General features: G+C 39.3%; 1 protein-coding gene across 2 annotated transcripts in view; it reads left to right on the top strand.

Moving 5' to 3' along the window:
* The window catches only part of Samd12 (sterile alpha motif domain containing 12), a 434,786-nt gene that overhangs the window by 223,047 nt on the left and 191,745 nt on the right, over nt 1-19,994 (top strand). For both annotated transcript variants that reach the window (XM_029565861.1, XM_029565862.1), the window contains one exon: nt 6,592-6,732. In XM_029565861.1, coding sequence (XP_029421721.1) covers nt 6,592-6,732 — 141 coding nt within the window. The remainder of the gene's footprint in view (nt 1-6,591; nt 6,733-19,994) is intronic.

Here is a 19,994-nt window from a genome sequence, read left to right as displayed (position 1 = left end):
AGTGCACATACATGTGTGTACTTATAATATATGTCTGTGTATATGCTTTTATTGATATAAGAAATTAGCTCATGTAGTTATGGAAGTTGGCAAATCCAAAATCTGTAAAGTTATTGTCCTTGTTTGAGTCTTAAAGCTTTTAGCTACTATACAATATAGAAAGAAATCTGCCTTACCCATTCTATCAATAAAACATCCAATGTCACCCAGGAACACTCAGAATAATATGTAACTAAATATCTGAGTACCCATGGCCCAGTCAAGGTGGCTTATAAAGCTAACCATCATACCTTCCCTTATGGAGTTGTTCTTCTAGAGAGTGACACACAATAATGACTGTATGGACAGATTCAAGCTTCAAATGCAGCAAAACTCTATATAATTTTCCAAGGTTGCTACCAGAACACCAGACCCAGGTTTCTGCTGTGTGAACATCCTTGCTGAGTCAGCCCTGGCCTGAGTTGAGGTATATTGGTAACATTTTTAACACTGACAACATCTGATCTGGCTAGTCAGTATAGAGCTCGAGTTGGAAGAGATAACTCTTATTTCTCTAGCTTATACTATAATATGCAGTGCTCACCTTATGCTTGTTAACTGAGAGCTTTGGGGATTTGAGGAGAGTATTAAAAGAAAAAGAGTATTCAGGGAAAAAAGAAGATATTTTAATTATCTTCCGTTTTTAGTTTTTACCCATTTCATTACCTCTCCAGATCCCAGATGTTTACCAAAGATAAAATAACAGGAACCAAGATCATGATTTCCTGTCTCCATCACATCCTCTTCTAGAGCAGTGACTCAGTTTCCTGCTTATAAAAGGGGCCACCCGCCATTGCTAGCTCAGGTTAAAAACTGAGGTTCTCCTTTTACACTACTTCTAGGAATTGTAAAGTCCTAAAAATAGAGCCAGGATCCTTACCACTTCTTCCCTTCCACCCCACCCTATGGCATCATCACTTCCTGCTTTGCTTTATGTGGTAATTTACTGACTTTTCTTCAGGTCCCTATACTTACCTCCCAACCCCCAGTCAACTCTCTGCATAGAGACCAAAGAGATTCAGTGAATACCTGGCATGATGCCCAACTTACCTTTGTTCAAAACTATCCATCCTCCACATACCATCCACAGTCCCTCCCCAGGCTGGGAGGTCCTGTTTAACTGTGCCCCAACCTCCTCTCAGACCATTTCTGACCAGTGTCTTATCGTCTCCAATCTGCCTCAGTGACACTCACCAGTCCTCTAACTCCCTTGACACTTCTGTTGTCTTTCTCCCATTTTCCAGTGTCACCTCTTCAGAGAAGCCTTTCCTCACTACCCAAACTACAGCAGCTCCTGTCTTTCCAGGAGGGGTCTTGACCCACCCCCACTTCTACTTATATTCAGAGCACTGTCTGCCATCATGGCTCTGTCTGTACCACTAGATCAGTGCTCAGTCTATTTGCATATTGTCTTCCTCATACTGAACTGTGAGATTTTCAACTAGTAGCAAATTGACAGAAGTGGTTGATGAAAGAAAAAAGTGAACAGAGTAAGAAGAATGAAGGGCTTCAGGCTTCTCTCCACCCCAGGAGTCTGAGTCTGTAAAGGGCCCAGCAGCCTATAACAGGCCAGTTTGGAATCGGAAAACTGATCTGGTGCTTTTTGGGGATTGAGTTGAATTTTTAATTCCTAAATCCCTTTGTGGGAACAGGTAACTACAGAACAAGGTGGCCAGAACAAACAAGTGTACCTCTGTTGTTTGTCTATAGTACCAGCATCCTTCTCCATCCACCTGGTTACTGGGCTTATGAAAGCCCTTGCTTTATCCAGTACTTCTTATCCAACTAACTCTAAATTCCATAAGTCCTATGTTAGTCCTTCCTGAGGCTCAGTCTGGGTGAGGTCACCCATATTGGCCCTGTCATACCCTTTATCACATACCTGCAGGCATTTATCATTACCCACCTGCCCTGTCAATCCAAAGCATCAAGGTAACCTTGTCTCCCTTTCCTGTTTGTTTGTTAGACCCAGATGATGCTCCCAATAAGTGCTCAACTAATACTAGTTGATAAGACATTGCATTTTTATGGTAGACAATAAGCATTAATAATATGTTTTTTAAAAAAATATGTAATTTATGATTGTCAGTGTAACACCTCCCTGATCAATACATGGGAAAGAGTATCGTATATACTTGGAGATTCTTTTATTTTGTGAACAGCATGAAAAGTAGGAAAGGAGATTGCTGTGACATTTGCCATAGAAATTATTTAATTATCGGAAAACCTTTCAGAACCACTAGTCCAGACTGTACTGCAGAAAATATTCAGGAAAACAGGGCATCAGATTTTGCTCATGGGACTCCCAATATGCAGATCATGGTCTTTTCTATAAATTATTTTATCAAGAACTTCTTTTGTGCATTTTACTCTTGATCTTTCTTCCTGAACTCTAAGCCTTTCAGTTTTCAACCAAGGAAGATAAAACACAACTAAAGGTAATGGGAAGAATTAGGGAAAACACTAGTGTTTCAAAATATTAATTTCTTCATTTCCAATTATAATATGGAAATAAAAACATCTAATTTCAGGATTTGAGTATATCTATTTACACAACTGCATACTTAAAAATGATATCATAGTCAGAAAGCACACAAACTTTGATCAGTGACAGAGTTTGTAAACCCTATATTCAAATCTTACACAATTAACCTACCAAATGGAAGTGAAAGTGTAGGAGGCTTTCTTTGGCCAGTCACATGTATGTTTGTAAAAGCTGAAACTAGATCTTTTCAGGAAGCAGTCAAGCAAAGAAACATTGACCTAGGTGTGTAGGAATTAAACCGTCTAACTTATGAACATGTTGCTCTAATCAGGGCCAAGCCAACTTCTCAAGACTGAAGCCACCATGTGTCTTCCCAAGGCTGCAACAGCTGTCACTGTGACTGTCACAGCTTATGAAATGACAGCTCAAATGATTGGAGACAAAGAGGCAGGGGAGCAAGCTATGTTTGGGGATTGGGAAGGATATAGATTGCCTGAGCTTAAGATAGTGTTTTATGCCATTATAAATTTATTGTTGCTATCAAGAGCTAAATCTGTTATTTGAAAGCCAGTTATGAATATAGGTCACACCCATGCCCCATCCTTTGTGATCTTAGATTGGGCAGGATGTTACATTACAAAGCAAGACTCTCCTGAAACCCAGGACTTCAGGTCACTACTCCTGGGCTAGCCTTTGCTCTCTACTCTTCATTATGGCTACAACAAATGTTATACGTGGTCAGATTTGAGTGGATGTTGCCAGATTGTTGGCCTCTTATCCAAAGAATTGAAACAAGGCCTTACACAAATTTGGAAAAGAAGCAAGATAACTTTATTTAGATAAACACATGAGTGTGGAGACTCAAGGGCCCCAAATATTGTTCAAGGATTCCTGTTATTAAGGGACATAGTTTGGGTGGTTTTCTATTTTGATTAATAGATAAGGTTATATGATCATGTCTCTACTGTGTGTGTTCCTTCCCATAATGCACCTTCTTTTAATCATAGTCATGCATACTTATGCATAGTCATAAAGGGGTAAGTAGGGATTCTCCCAAAAAGATTACTACAGGACACAATTTTGCCCTACTGCATCAGTACCTAAAACCAGTTCAGACCAGATTGGCCCTTCCATTCTTCATACCTGGATACATTGGAGATACATTTGAGTGTGGAAATTGTCTAAATTTGATTGTTACCAGGGGTGAGGAAACTTATACTGTTGTTCAGAATTGAGAGTATGTGTAGCTCAATGCAGATGGGGATTGAAGGGGTTCTCGGGTTGCTAAGTGTATTGTTTGAAGAGGGGTATGTGTACATAGTGCTTGCAGAGGAAGGAATTGGGCTACCAAGTGTATTATAAAGGGGTTGCATAATCCAAAACCAAATGGGAGACCCAAGTTAAACTATCTCCTCTGCTTTACTGCCTCATAGAAATTTAGAAAGGAAAGGAAATCTGGAATCACCTATTTGAGTTCTTAAACCCATGTTAATATCAGTCACAAGGCCAGTTGTTGCTGTAACAAACTTAAGGGCTTAAAAGTTTATTGTCTTACTATTGTGAAAGTCACAAGTCCAAAATGGGTAGCTAGGGCTCAAAATAAGATAGTGGTAGAATGGTAATTGGGGTGTATAGGAAAGAAGCGGTTTTAGGGTCTTTGTCAGCTTCTAGAAGCTACTGGTACTCAGAGGTTTGTTGTCAGTAGTTCACTCTGACACGTGCTTCTGTTGCCGTGTGCTCTCGGTATCTAGCTTTTCATAACTTTGTGGTTAGACTGGTTGAGCTGCCTGGGTGATACAGGGAACTCTCCCATCTCAGGGTCTTTACCTTGCTCACCTTTGCAAAGTGTGCTTGATCATGCGGGGTAACAAATATACAGATTCCAGAGATTCTACTGACACCTTTGAGCTATTACTTTACCTGCTGAAGAAGGGATTAGAGTAACTTGGCTGTGTCTGTCCTCTCCTTTCTTTTCCATGGTCACCTGGCTCAGCTTGTGGTGCCAAGCCTGAGCTATAGTTATGAGGATTCCTCTTTCAGCTATAGATCCCACAGACGTTGCAAGGCCACTACTCACCAACACACACACACACACACACACACACACACACACACACACATACCACTAAACTCAATTCCTTGACCAATGATGGTCCAGGGTCATGTCATCAGTATCCCATCCAGCATCACTGCCTACCCTTCCCACCTTACTTCTGGGTATATGGTTGTGGAGAAATCGCATGTCACAGTATATGGCCCTTTTCTTAGTGGAAGAGTTCATGTTGCTAATTCTTGCCAAGCAGCCCATTAATGAGATGAGATCCTCAAACACTTCTTTACCTCTGGTTTTATAATCAACTGTGTTCAAAATAGGTACACTTGCAGTCAAAATAAAGCAGACTAAAGCTGGGCATGGTGGGGCCATTCCTCCAATCCTTGCACTTGAAAGGTTTGGACATGTGGGTTTTAAGTTTAAAGCCAACCTGAGCTACTTGAGAGACCCTATCTCAAGACAAATATTTTTATAAATGAAGGATAAGCCAGAAATGAATTTGTTGTAGCCGCTATATGCAGCACATAGCCTAGCTGATCTTGACTGGTGCTCTATGCAAGGGTTAGAGGGAAGGAAAGGCAAAGAGTAGATAGCATCTACTGCTCCTGGCTGCTTCTCTCCATCCACCTGTGTGTATTCACAGGCTACATATTCATAGGCTTTCTTGTTCCTGTGATAGAAATACCCATTAACTTCACCTTCTAGTTGTTAGGTTTCTTTTCTAAGGTGGAATTTCCTTTTTTGTTATAGAAGCAAAGTTGGAGTTTGGTAAGAAGAAATTCTGATGTAGGATCTAAGCATGGATATTAGGGAAGAAAAAGAAAGATGTTTAGGAGAATAACTACACACACCCAGGACATGGGTGTGGGCTTCTCAGTGTTTAGTTACTGAAGTCTGTGTAACACTGCACCCACAGACATCCCATTGATCACAAGCAGCAGGCTCTGTCTCTTCCTCACCATAAAAATGAGAAGAGATCTGCAGGTGTGATGCTAAGGATGTGGAAATAGAGTAAAAGATTGGTCTCTTGTAGTAAATCCTAGGAATGGAAGTATGCTTATTTCAAGGTAAACAGAGTAGGGAAGTATTTGGTATCATAGAAATCAAGGTAGACAAAAAGCGTGCAGACATCTGGGGGCAAGAAAGGAGCTGAAAGGAGGCTGTACTGAGCTGTCAAGACCCAGGTGTGTGGCATCCTAAGCACTTGGGTTTCTTATTTAGCCAGCCTGCATTGCCCTCATCATTTCTCTGGTCTTACCTCCACTTTGTAGATCCTTCGCCCTTGACCAGTGTTAGAATGGAACCAGAAGGCTGGATTCCTGCAGATTAAAATCTGACCTTAAGTGTGTGTTTCACAAAAATACAGCTGTTGCTAGAGTTTTGTAAACATAGAGCATCGAGTTCTGCAGCTAGGGTGTCAGTAAGGGACTCCATTGGCCAGCATGAAAACCCAATGAAGAGCACTGTTGCCTTGGAAACCTGCAATTGGCAACCCAAATAGGCAAGTTAAAAGCTGGCTATTTTATCTATCTCATTGTACTGAGGATCACCACTCTTACATAAAATCAGGGCTCTCAGGGCTATGTTGATGGTTCAGCAGTTAAGCACACTGGCTGTTGTAGAAGAGGACTTGGATTCGATTCCCAGCACCCACATGCTAGCTAACAACCATCTATCACTCCAGTTCCTGGAGGTATAACACCATCTTCTGACCTCCTCCAGCATTGCACAATTGAAGTGCACTTATATACATGCAGGCAATACGCTCATACACATAAAATAAAAATAATAAAATATTTTCTTAAAAGAAAAAAAAATCAGGGCTCCCTTTTATATATGTGGATTTTCTCTATGCAAATTTCCAGTCCTGTCAGCAAGGAACATTGGACCCTCTGTTCTAAAGCATTTGTACTTAGTTGTAAACTTCTCTTACGAAGAGCCCAGCTAAAATCAAGATGGAAGTCCTTCTCCAGGCCCTTGCTCATTTGCTTCTCTATTTCTTAAACCCCTGCAGGGCGAGCGCTGCTGAGACTCACCGACAAGAAGCTAGAGCGTATGGGGATCAGCCAGGAGAACCTGAGACAGCACATCCTGCAGCAGGTGCTCCAGTTGAAGGTGCGGGAAGAAGTCAGAAACCTGCAGTTACTCACACAAGGTAGCCTGCTTACTCCTGGTGGGTGGTGGGTGGGTGCATGGGGACATGAAGAGACAGAAAACCATATCAATCGCAACAGAGGGGAGCCAAGTAGAGTTTCATATTGATTCCTCACAAAACTTCTCACATTAAAAAAGTATGTAGCTTTATGGGGCTGGAGATATGGCTCAGCGGTTAAGAACACTGTTCTTGCAGAAGACCCAGCACCCACATGGCAGCTAACAACTGTCTATAACTTTAGTTCCAGGGGATTCGACAGCCTCTTCTGTCTTCTGCCAGCATTGTATGACTCGGGTGCACTTACCTACATGCATACACTTAAAAAATATAGTAAATTAAAAAAAAAAAGTATGTAGCTTTAAAGACCACTTCCCTCCTAAAACTTTTCTTTTTTATTGCTCGCTAGAGAAAACGATACATGAATAAGTAACGGATGAGCAAACAGAATCACTGGTGCTAACTTCAAGGTTATCACATAAAGCTACATGGATTGCTTACTGTACAACCCTAGAGAGTACCAGTCACATCGATCAGGGCTTCATTGCTCCCTCCAGAGCTGTGTGGCATGCGATGTGCACAACTGTGTGGTATTGTCCTAACTGCCTTCATCTGACCAATAATTCTGAGATCTTGGAAGTTGTGTGATTCTGTAGTTAATATGTCCAGTGATAGATATGAGGTCTTGTTATATTTTAACTTTGTTTTTCATTGACTAATAGAAGGAAAATATTTTAAATGTGACTTTAAGTGAATTAATATATGCATAAACTTTAGAGGTTATGAGAACTCTATTAACCTCTTGCAAATAGAATAATTTAAAATATAGACTGTAGGGAATTTAAATCTGGATTCTTAAAGCCATGTAATTCTTAAGAGTGTTGTGAAAAACTTCAATATGTTGAGTGCACTTAAGAACCCCATAACTTTGAAGTGACCAAAAACTAAAATTTGAGGAAAGCTTTAAGTCACACTGTGTGTAACTTGTGTATCTTATGGTTTGTTAGGTATCAATTTCCATTGCCTGTAACTTCCTTTTTTGTTATTGTTGCCCATCATGCATCATTTTAAATGAAAGAATGATCAAATAAGTGTTTTTGAGAGCCTCGAGCATTTTTCAATCTGCAGGATATAGTAATTGCATGCATATGGATATTGAAGAAATCTGGGTCAGCCAAGTTTCATGTTATTGCATTTAGATTAACCCAGTAATAGTCCATTTGCCACAGGAAATAATGTAGTGCCTGAAAGATGACTGCCCCAGAAGGATAAATGCTTACTGTGAGTTATGCAGAAACCGTGTTGGCTGTTTGATAGGCATTGTTTGAATTTTGTCCCCAGAGACTTTCAGTGGTGAGTTTACAGGAACTGGTGTACTGAGTGATCTGACTTTGAATATAACATACTGATATCCCTTTAAGTTTCTTTTGAGAAGTAAATAGAGATAATATTTATGACAAGAAATGCCATCACAGTGCTATTTATAAAATGGAAAAAATAGAAACCCAGAGATTCAGTAATATGGAAAGAATCAAACAATTCTGCTTAAGTTGCACAGGAACCAGTCATTAAAAGTGCACCTTTAAAGAATGCAAAACCTGGGAGAGGGCTCAAGAAATGGTCGCAAAACCATGTATAAAAGTTGATTTATAGCATGGGCTCAATTTTTCAAAAACTAGATTATGTATATATTTATATAAAATTAAGGACTGCAAATGAATACGCCAGTGTTTTGATAGTGGTTCTCTCTGGGTGGTAGGCTTGTAGGTTATCTTCATTTATTCTTTATATTTTTTCACGTTTTCCAAATCTTCTGCTAAAAATCATATTATAGCTTTAATCAGAAAATATTGAACTAACAGTGGACTTCTACCACAGTGTACTTCAGTCTTGGTTCTATGTGCTATCTGGGCCTCCCAGGCTCTATGTTCTCCTCCTGTGTTGATGGTAAGAAGAAACCTCACCTTCATGGAGCATGAGCTCCACTCCTGTCCAGCTGCCTGGGCTGTGCCTCACAAAATCATCGTAAGCCTTCATGGCCCAGATGCATAATATGATGTTTTCTTCAGGTACCATGTAAGCCTGTTAAACTAAATACACGTCTGTGTTCTGAGAACGTCATGATAAGTTCAACCTTGCTGTTTCCTGTTGACATTTCCTTCCCTTTGAGAAACCGTGCATTCTGTACTCTTTCATTCCTCTCCCTTTAGAAGAGATCATTTTTCTCTGTAACTCATGGGTATTTTTATGCACTTTTATTACCTATATAATTGTTTGTCCTTTACATGTTAGTATTCAGACTCATTTATGTCAGGCACCCTTTAAGAAATCCATAGCATTATTGAAGTGACAATTTCCTTTGCACTCAGAAAGCAGAGGCAGGCAGATCTCTGGACAGAGGCAGGCGGATCTCTGAGTTTGAGGCCAGCCTGGTCTCCATAATGAGTTCCAGGACAGCTGGGGCTACACAGAGACCCTGTCTCAAAAAGACTGAAAAAAAAAGGAAACAAAATTGACAAGGAATTTTGAAGATTAGTAATAGAAGATGTGAAGAGAGCTGGAGAAACTTTAAAGCATTTGGGGTCTAAGTTTGCTATAAGAATTGGCATTCCATCCACTCAAGGGTTTAATGTGCATATTATATGAAAGTTCACCATAGGGGTGATACGTGATTCAGCATTATTTGATTCTTCAGCTTCACAAATACTAAGCTGCAGAATCATTGTACTGCATAAGTACAAAGATTTCGGTGGTTTTTAGTTTTTGAAAATCCCTGGTCCTGAGGAGTATTTTTCACACTTCATGGCTCACATGGGGCCACCACTCTCGTATAATGCAGGATTGTGTTGGTGTTGATTATATAGTCTATTTGCATTGCTATAGTAAAATATTGCTATAGCAAAATACCACAAATTACTTAGGTTACTGTTTGTTACTTTCTCATTGTTATAGCAAAAGCAACTTAAGAAGAAAAGGGTTTGAAGGGTAGAGTCCATCCTGGGGGGAGCGGGATATGGTGGCATGAGCATGAGGTGACTAGTCATGTCGCATCTATAGTTAAGAAACAGAATGATAGTGCTCAGTTCACTTTCTCCTTTGTATTCACTCAGGACTCCAGCCCACGGAATCATGACACCCACATGTAGGGTAGACATTTCCACCTCAATAAACTTATTCACAGAAATGCCCAGACTTGTTTCCTAAGTGATTCTGTCAAATTTACCATATCAACCACCACAGTTATGGGGAACAGAGTGTATTTCTCATGCTCCCGGAGGCTAGGAAGTCCAAGATCATGGCACTAGGGGATGGGATTCAGTGCTCAGTGAAGCTGGCTAGGCTTCCTGGATTCCTTCTCACTGGGTCTTCTCACTGAGCTTCATATGGCAGAAGCAAGAAAGCTTCCCTTGGGAATTACCGGGGGAACTAATCCCATTCATGAAGGTCCTGCCCTCATAACCTAATTCCCTAACAGAGACTCCACCTACTCAAACTGTCATCTTGGGGATCACAACTTAAGCATGTAACTGACTTTGGGGGACAAAACATTCCATTGCATTTGATATTTAACTTTAAAAAAAAATAACATATTTTAAGAGTTGTCACCTTCAAGGAATCCATTGTGTATGTGTGTGTGTGTTGATATGTCTGTGCATATCTGTATCTATGACTGTATGTGTGTGAATGTGTATATGTGTGTGGATGCATTGTGTGCATGTGCATTTATGTATGTCTGTGAGAGTGCATGTGTGTATATGTGTGCACGAGTGTGTACATGCATTTGTGTTCCTGTGCATGTGAGGCCAGAGCTCGATAAAAGGTCTCTCTGCCTGTCACTCTCCACTTTATTTGGTTATTCTGGCTGGCCACTGAGCTCTGGAGACCTACCTATCTCCACCCACCAATCCCACTCCTCCCCAGTGCTGGAGCTGTAGAAGAGCTGCACCACACTCAGCTTTTATATAGGTGCTAGGGATCTAAACTCACGTCCTCATGCTTACACAGCAAACAGTTTGCCACTGAACCATCATCTCTCCAGCTCCAACTAGTACATGTTTTATGAAAGGGATTTTTTAAATGATTAGATTTTTGTGATTTCCTTGTTGTATTCAGAGTTCATTTCAAAAACATAGATTTCTGGGAAGAACATAGGTGGCTATGTTTAAAGGATCGCTAGGCATATCATGGCACATGTAGGTATTGGAGATCTCTGAAAGTATAAATGAAGAATGGAGAAAGACCCCTGGGAGGCCATGGGAAAGAAGAAAGCAGAATGCAGAGCCCATGCAGAGGGCACATTTGCCATAGAGGGAGAAATACTGTTTATCTGCATATGCTTTGTTTATATAAGAAATGCGGACTAATAGAGAAGAAACTAATACAAGCTACGCTCACGGGCAGGGAGTAATGCCACAGAAAGAGGATGTATGTCTCTGATGTCCCCCTGCATTTTGAAATATAAGTGTTTGAACAATTTTAAAGAACAAACTTAAAAAAAACACACACAGTGGGAGAAAGAATGAGTTTTAGCATGAGATACACCTGAACTTTAAATCCTGGCCTGAACACTGTTACTTCAGGGAAATTATTTACCCTCTCTGTGCTCCAAACAACTCTGATTAACCAACAGAGATGTAGTAAGAATTAAACACCTAAGAAACATGAGTCACTGAGGGCAGAGGGGCAGGAAGTAAAGAATATACCTAGCTATGAGCAATGTCCCATAATTAAACCAAACATATATTTATAACAATCCATTTGCTTTAGGAGTATTTCTGATGTGTATTTATCTAACATACAGTTTACTCACCTAAAGTGTATACTTTTTCACTATCAATGATTTTAGTATATTTGGTATGTTTCATAATTTTAACTTAAATAAGAATATTTTTATCACCAATAAAGAAATCTATACTCATTAATGATCACGTATCACCTCTTCCAACATTTCCTCCTGCTAGCTTCAGAAAAGAAAGCATTGGCTTTCTGTCCCCTTGTCTCAGATGTTTTCTGTATATTGATTCGTGTGGTATATGGGATTGGCTTTCACCTGGCTTAAGGTTTTAAGGGTCACACATGATGTCAGTGTTTAATTTCTCTTTACTGATGAAAAATATTCCATTATATGAATACATTATATTTGATTTAGAAGACAGTTGACAGATATTTATATTGTTTATCAATTTTGGCTATGTTATCTATGTTACTTTGAACATTCATATGCAAGTTCCTCTTTGGGTTGTTCTTGGCCACATCCCCAGAAATTGATGATTCCATACAGTAATTCCATGTTAACCAAACCCAGAGTGTCTTCACCACTTTTTATTCCCATCAGCAGTGTTTGATAGTTCCAATTTCTCTACAACCTTACCACTGATGCTCATTGGCTTTCTTTTTTATATATATTTTATTTTTTTTTTTATGTATGAGTGTATTGCCTGCATGTATGTCAGAGCACCATGTTGTGCAATGCCCATGAGGGTCAGAAGAGGGCATCAGATCCCCTGGAACTGGAACTATGGATGGTTGTTAACTGCCATGTGGGTGCTGGGAATGGAGCCTAGTTCCACTGCAAGAACAGTCAATGTTCTTAAACGATGAGCCATCTCTCCAGCCCCAGGTCATTGACTTTCTTAAAGTCACTGTAGTATGTGAGGTGTGATATGACACTGTATTTTTGACTTTCATTTCCTTGATGACTGGTAATGTTAAACATCTTTTCCTATACTTTTTGGTTTTAGAGAAAAATGTCCAGTCAGATGGACATTTTTAATAAGATTATTTGTTTTTTCTCAGCTTTATTTGTGTATGTATCAGTTCTGAAGTGAAATGGTGACTCTAAAGATTTTTTTTCAAGGAAGCATTATTTCAGATATTTAAATTAAGGAGACACACACGTGCACATGCGCACATGCACACATATGCACACACACACACACACACACACACACACACACACACCCCTACAAGTTGCATCAACTTGAAATCTGACTAACAAATCAGAAACACATACCTAAAAACTCATTCTACAACATGTTCAGGTGTACAGAGGAAACAGTGTAATGAATGAGTAAGCCTATCTTTCTCTTACTCAATGGCTTTTGATTTTACCATGTCTTCATACAGCTGTCTATGAATCTATGTCTGTGAGTACACATGGTTATGGAGGAACTAAGCAATCTCCACTTAACTGGTGTGGGTGGCCTGAACCCAGGGCCAATTAATTCTTTGTCCTCATTTACTTGCTTTCCTCCTCCTTAATAAAAAGTCAAAAAAATTATAAGATCCTCAGCTGAAGTCCTGGCCTGTGGCTCCCCTCTGGTCATTAGCCATGGCCCACAGCTACCTGATATTTGCAAGTAACATAATCATTGTTTGCCCTTATTTTCAGGCTATCACTTTGGTGCCTTTAAGGAGACTGTCCCTTCTGAGAGCCTTTTAGAGTGCTGTCCTATTCATGGATCAGCCAGGATGTTGATCTGATAGTCTCACTTGATTAGCTATTTGTATTGGAAACTCAGCTGGATCAGGACAGTTATGTCTTAGGAAACAAAGCAGGCAGTTAGAAAGTCGTTGTGACACTCTTCCGCTTGATCATGAGAGATGGGGAAGTGTGATTCATATGACACATAGTAGTGGGTATGAAGTATTCTAAAATCCTTCAGCTTAATCCATAATCCAGGATATGAAGGGCATTCTTAGCATTTTCTTAGTCAACACTGTTTCTAGGAAGTACAACCCCACAATAAATACTGAGTGCTAGGTTTCTTATAATTAGTCTTTTGTTTGTCTGTGTGGACAAAGTCTCCCCAGCCCCAGCCTGCCTGAAACTCACTGTTGTAGACCAGGCTGGCCTCAATCTCACAAAGCTCTGCCTGTCTCTGTTTTCCCAGTACTGGGCTCAAAGTCATTCGGCACCACACCTGGTGTGATAGAACTCATTTTAAATGTTTAGCATACGCAAAGAATACACTAGTTGTCACATCAACTCTTGGTATTTTTTCTACCATGGCCAGTAACTATTTGCTAGTCTCGGTGTACATATGGGGACAGCAAGGCCAGAGAACTCAGCATGTCCAAAGTTAGACAGACCTTGTTGAAATACACAGCATAAATCTGACTGAATCCAGGGCAAGGTTTTTGTTTTTTCTGCATGCCTCACTCCCCTCTTTTAGGACTATTGGTTTTTTAAAAATTATACAGGACTACCTAAGGTCATTTTCATGCATGCCTAATAGTGCACCTTCCCTCTCTCATTTTGCCTCTTTCATACCCTGTTTATGCTGCCTAAGACCCATGGATGAGAGAAAACATGCAATATTTTTTTTCTGAGACTGACTTAATTTGCTAAATATGATTTCTCCAGTTGCATCCATTTTCTTGCTAACGGCATAACTTCATTCTTTATGGCTAACAAAAACTCCACTGTGTACACAAACCACACTATCTTTACCCATTTGTTGCTGCACACCTAGGTTAGTTTAATAACTTAACCATTCATTGTGAGTAGTGCTGCAATCAACCTTGGTATGTAAGTATTTCTGTGATATGTGGATTTCAAATCCCTTGGTAAATAAGTCATGTGGTTGACCTCTCTTTAGATTTTTTTTTTTTTTTTAGGAAACTCCACACTGATTACCATACTAATTGATTAGTTTACATTCCTACAAGCAGTATGTAAGTGTTCCCTCTGTATCCCAGCCAACATTTGTATGCCTACAATTCTGGCTAATGTGAAATGTATATCAATGCAGCTTATATTTGCATTTTTCTGATGCCTAATGATGTTGAGCAATTTCCCATCTACATATTGGGGATTTGTGCTTTGTCTTTTGTGAACTGTCTTCTCATTTCACTAGCTCAGGTATCGATTACATTGATTTCTTATTCTTTAGTTATGTGAGTTCTTTGTATATTCTGCATACTAACCCTCTATCAGGTATAGCTAGGAAAGATTTTCTGCCATTCCGTATGCTGTCTCAATTAATTGTTTCTTTTGTTGTACAAAGGCTTTTTAATTTCAGAGTACCATTTGTCAATTGTTGTTACTATCTCCTGAGTAACTGGAGTCCTACTCAGAAAGTGTTTGCCTATGAAAGTATCCTAAAGTGTTTTCCTCTTTTAATTTTAGAGTTTAGAGACACATTAAAGTCTTTTAATCAGTAGGCATCAATTTTTCATATCTCACAAAAGACATGGATCTGGTTTCATTCTTCTACATGTGCATATCCAGATTTGTCAGCACTATTTGCTGAAGAAGCTCTTTTTTCCAGGGTGTATTTTTGGCATCTCTGTCAGAAGTTGGGTAGCTTCCACCATTTTGGTTAATTCTGGGGTCCTTTGTATGATTCCACTGATCTATGGATCTGTTTTTGTTCAGGAGAGTAGTGTTTTTACTACCGGTTCTGTGGTATAACCGGGAATAGTGATACCTCTAGCATTATGCTTTTGCTCGGGATTGCTTTGGCTCTCTGGGATCTTTTAGGTTTCCATATGAATTTCAAGATTTTTTTTTCTGTTTTCTATTGGAAGTTTTATGGGGATTTATTGAATCTGTAGGCTCCTTTTGATAGGATAGACATTTTCACAGTATTGATTATTCTAACCCATGATTTTGAGTCCTTCCATCTTCTGGTATCTTCTTTGTTTCTTCAGTATTTTAAAGTTTTCACTATAGAGCTCTTTCAATTCCTTGGTGGCATTTATTCCTAAGTGGCCTTTGGAGGTAATTGTTAATGGGATCTCCTGATTTCTTTCCCAGTGTGTTGATTATTGATAAATAGGAAGACTATTTATTTTAATATTTTATTATTTTTCTTTTATGTGTATGCATGTATTGCCTGCATGTAGGTAAGTACACCCATGTCGTGCAGTGCCCATGGAGGACAGAAGAGGCTGTTGGATCCCCTGGAACTAGAGTTACAGACAGTTGTTAGCTGCCTTGTGGGTGCTGGGATTCAAACACGGGTCTTCTGCAAGAACAGCCAGTGTTCTGAACTGCTGAGCCATATTAATTTTGTATCATCACTTTTATAAAAGTGTTCATCGGATCTAAGAGTAGGATATTTTTTCTTCCTTTCCTGTTTGTATCCCTTTAGAGAAAGCTTTTATCCCTTACACTTGTCTACCGCTGATCTAGCAAATGGTAATAACTCCATCTCTGAGTGGTGATTGCTGGAGATTTCATGTAGAAATTATGTACTTTAGATCATGGTACTGTATGAACAATACCAAGAGTCTGTAAACATTGTTTAAAGGAGCAGTTAGTATTTTAATCTTTGTAGTCTATACTATAGACAACATTTAACTGGTCATAGCTGTGTTCCAATAAACTTTTATTTGCAAAATAATTGCTGATATGCATAAAAGGAAACAGAGTGGAAAGATAACCCATGGAATGGAAGAGTATATTTTTAAACTGCGTGTCTGGGAAAGGGTTATATAAGGAACTTCTACAACTCAGAAAAAAATGTGCAAAGAACTTGAATACTTTCCAAAGAAGCTATATGGATGTCAAAAAGCATATAAAAAATTCATCACTAATCTTACAGACATGCCAATCAAAACCACAATGAGCTATTACTTGATAGCCAATAGAATGGTCATAGAAGAAAACATATAACAAATGTTAATAAGAAATAGAGATATTCCAACCTTATACACTGACAGTAGGTATGCAGCACTGGATACCCATTATAGAAATCCATATGGAGATTCATCAGCTCATTTAAAATGGAATTACCATATGATCCAGCAGTTCCACTTCTGGGCCGATGAATTCGAACTAGGATCTTTAACATACTCTCTCATGTTCATTGCAGCACAAAGAGATGGAAACAGCCCAAATTCCATCTGCAGATAAACAGATAAAAAATAGAAAATATCAAGTATATATAAAATGAAATATCATTTGGTATTTTAAAAGTAGGAAGCCAGGTGTAGTGGCGCACACCTTTAATCCCAGGACTCAGGAGGTAGAGGCAGGTAGATCTCTATAAGATCAAGGCAAGCCTGGTCCACATGGCAAGTTCCAGGCCAGCTGGGGCTACAAGGAGACCCTGTCTCAAAAAATAAAATAAAACAAAATGAATCAGAAATCTAGACACAGGCTACTATGTAGATAAATCTTAAAGATGCTAGATAGAAACAGAGTAGTGACTGAGGGCTGAAATAGAAAGATGGAATAGTGTTTATGGGTACAGGATTGTAGGTCTGCAAGATGTAATAGTTATATCGATCTCTTGCACATAATTTCAATATACTTAACAATACTGAATTTTAAACTTATCAATGATTAAGATGGCAAATTTAATGTTATGTGATTTTTGTACTGCACTTAAAACAATGACTAAGCCATAGTCTGTGAACATAAGCTTTAAAAAGTCAAGAGCATAATCTTGACATCATCATTAAAATTATTTTGATTAACCTAGTATTTTCCCTTTTGAGTTATGTTTTCCTCATTGGAAACAATGTATTCAGATCCAGGAAGGCTTTTCAGAACTGTGAATATAGTTTGGGTATTTTAGTCCGGTCACCTCCAGAGTGATGCCTCAGCAACTGAAGCAGGCCATCTGAAATGAAGCAAGCCACCTGGCCCCCCACCTTGCTTAAAGAAGGATGTTTATAGAACAGAGCAGTGAGCTCCTGAGAAATTTTCTAATCTCATTTTACATATCTGACCATGGAGACTCAGAGGATTAGAGAAGTCACCATGGTGACACAGCTGGTTGGTGGCATGACTGAAAATAGATCCCAGTTTCCCTAATTACTACCCAAGTATTATTCTCTCATTGTTATTAAGGTATAATTCATATACAGTGCAATTCACTGTTTTTAGTGTGAGGTTCTACAAGCATTGCCAATGCTTACAGCTATGTAACTACTACTATAGGCCAGATACAAAAGAAAAGTTCTATTACTCCAAAGAATACCCACCTCCTATTACCATATACCTCTGGTAACCCTTGGTATTTTCTGTCTATGGGTGTATCTTTTTAAGAATGCAATATACACAAAATTACAGATTCTGGCTTTTTTACCTATTGAAACACATTGAGACTTAGCAAAACTCTTGTATCATTGTTCATTCACTTCCATTGGTGGATGTGCCATGAGGTATATCATCACCATGTGTTTATTTGTTCCCCAGTCGATGGATATTCAGGCTGTCTATGGTATTTCAGAACACCAACAGAGCTACTACTGTAAGCATTCACAGAAAGGTTTCCTTATAAACACTGGTTCTCATTTGGTTAAGTACCTAGAAGTGAAATTGCTAATTTGTATCATAAATATGTATTCACCCCATAAACAAGTGTCAGTGCAGGACTCTTAAGATAATAAAACCCCAAACCTGAGGTAGGACTCTGGCTACAACGCATATAAGAACAATGCAAAGTTTCTGAGGAATCAACTGCATCATTGTGTTTGTTTCATTCTTCCATTGATATAACCTAGAGTCTCATGCTTACTAGCCAAGTGTTGTACCACTGAGCTATATGCAGAGCTATCTCTTTTTTAACTTTTTATTTTAACTTTTTATTTTTTAAACTTGTATGTAGTGTTTTGCCTGCATGTACATAAGTGTGCTATATGTGTGCAGTACCCCTGGAGGCCAGAAGAGGGTGTTGGATCCCCTGGAACTGGAGTTGCAGTAGGTTGCTAGTCGCCAGTCATGTGGGTGCTGGGAATTGAATGGAGCCTCCACAAGAGCAACCAGTGCTCTTAATTGCTGATTATTTTTGGTCTTTTTGAGACAGGGTCTCCCTGTAGCCCCAGCTGTCCTGGAACTCACTCTGTAGACCAGGCTGGCCTTGAACTCACAGAGATCCACTTGCCTCTGCCTCCCGAGTGCTGGGATTAAAAGCGTGTGCCACCATGCCCAGCTTAACTTTTTATTTTTAACTTTTTAATCTCTCTTTTGGGGGATGGTAGTTAAGTTTGGTAGTGACTGGTAGAGATTTGTTTGCTACAAATGTGTTGTCTAATTATCCATTATCTTCACATTCAGCTTTTCTTCATTATTGGGTAACATTAACTTTTCCTCTGAGGTGCTCACCTACCTTCAGGTATGTGATAATGAGCCTCTTTCTTCTCCTAGCTTTGTTTTAATAGTTCCTTCTCAGGCTAGTAGTGCGTTGCCTTCTCTGTCACTTTTGTCATGGGTATGCCTCCTGCAGGTGAATCCTCAGTTCTCTCAACATACTCTCTGAGAGTCTCATGCACTACATATGTTAGTCATCCTGACCACCATTTCTCCAATCTAATTGTCCCCCTGTGTTTCTTTCCAAGTATGACCGTTAATCTTGTCTAACAACTTGATTGGATTGCGATCACCTATGAGATCAGTAAAGCAACCCTTTGGGTATGTTCAAGAGACTTTCGAGCATAAGGGTTCTGTTGTAAATGAGTCGCTTAATGCACTGACAGATTCAAAATTTGAATAGAGCATTGAGAGTGGTAAAACTATAGAATGTGGGGCACTGATTGGAGAAAATGGATCTCTGGGGTGGCATGTCCCTGGGAGCTGTATACGTCTTGGCCCCTTCCTGCTACTTCTCTGTCCTGCTTCCTGGCCACCATGATATGAGTTGCTCTGCCACGTCCTCCCTCCCATGATGGATTGGAACCTCTGACACAGCTAAGATAAAATGTTAAGTTATTTTTTTGAGCTACCCAAATATAACTAATACCTCAAAGTTAATACTTACATTACTCAATAACTGGCATTAAAGGTGCAAAGTTACCTGTAATTATTCCCTTTTCCTCATCAAGCATACATAATCAGTAAACAAGTCCTCTAAGTTCTGCTTGTAAAATGTGTTTATAGCTTCTTCTACTTCATTACTACCTCGTCACTGTGTTAATTCACCCTTTTTCAGCTCCTCCCCAGAGCATCAAGACAACCTGCTATTTACTGTGCTCACTAATATCTACTTGCCCATTCAATTACCTTCTCGATTCTGTCACCGTGATTAATTTAAATATATTTCTGACAAGATTATTTTTATGTTGTTGCAGCAGGCATGTTCAGCCTTTGACCTGTGAGCTGTGTCTGCCCCAGGAAAGCTATGTGTGACTCAACACAAAATCATAAACCAACTTAAAAGATTATGAGTTTTTTCTGCTATTTTTTGTAGCTCAGTTGCATAGTTCTTGAGCATGAGCTGTGTAGATGATAGAGTTGTGTCATAATGACTAAAGGCTGCACATGCTTGCAATATTTGATGGCTCTGTACTGCATACAGAAAAAAATTGAAATT

Source organism: Nannospalax galili, unplaced genomic scaffold (genome assembly GCF_000622305.1).
Source record: "Nannospalax galili isolate Female #2095 unplaced genomic scaffold, S.galili_v1.0 scaffold17, whole genome shotgun sequence".
NCBI classification, from domain to species: Eukaryota; Metazoa; Chordata; class Mammalia; order Rodentia; family Spalacidae; genus Nannospalax; species Nannospalax galili.
Note: the sequence above shows the minus strand (reverse complement) of the source record. Positions and strands in the feature narration are given on the sequence as shown.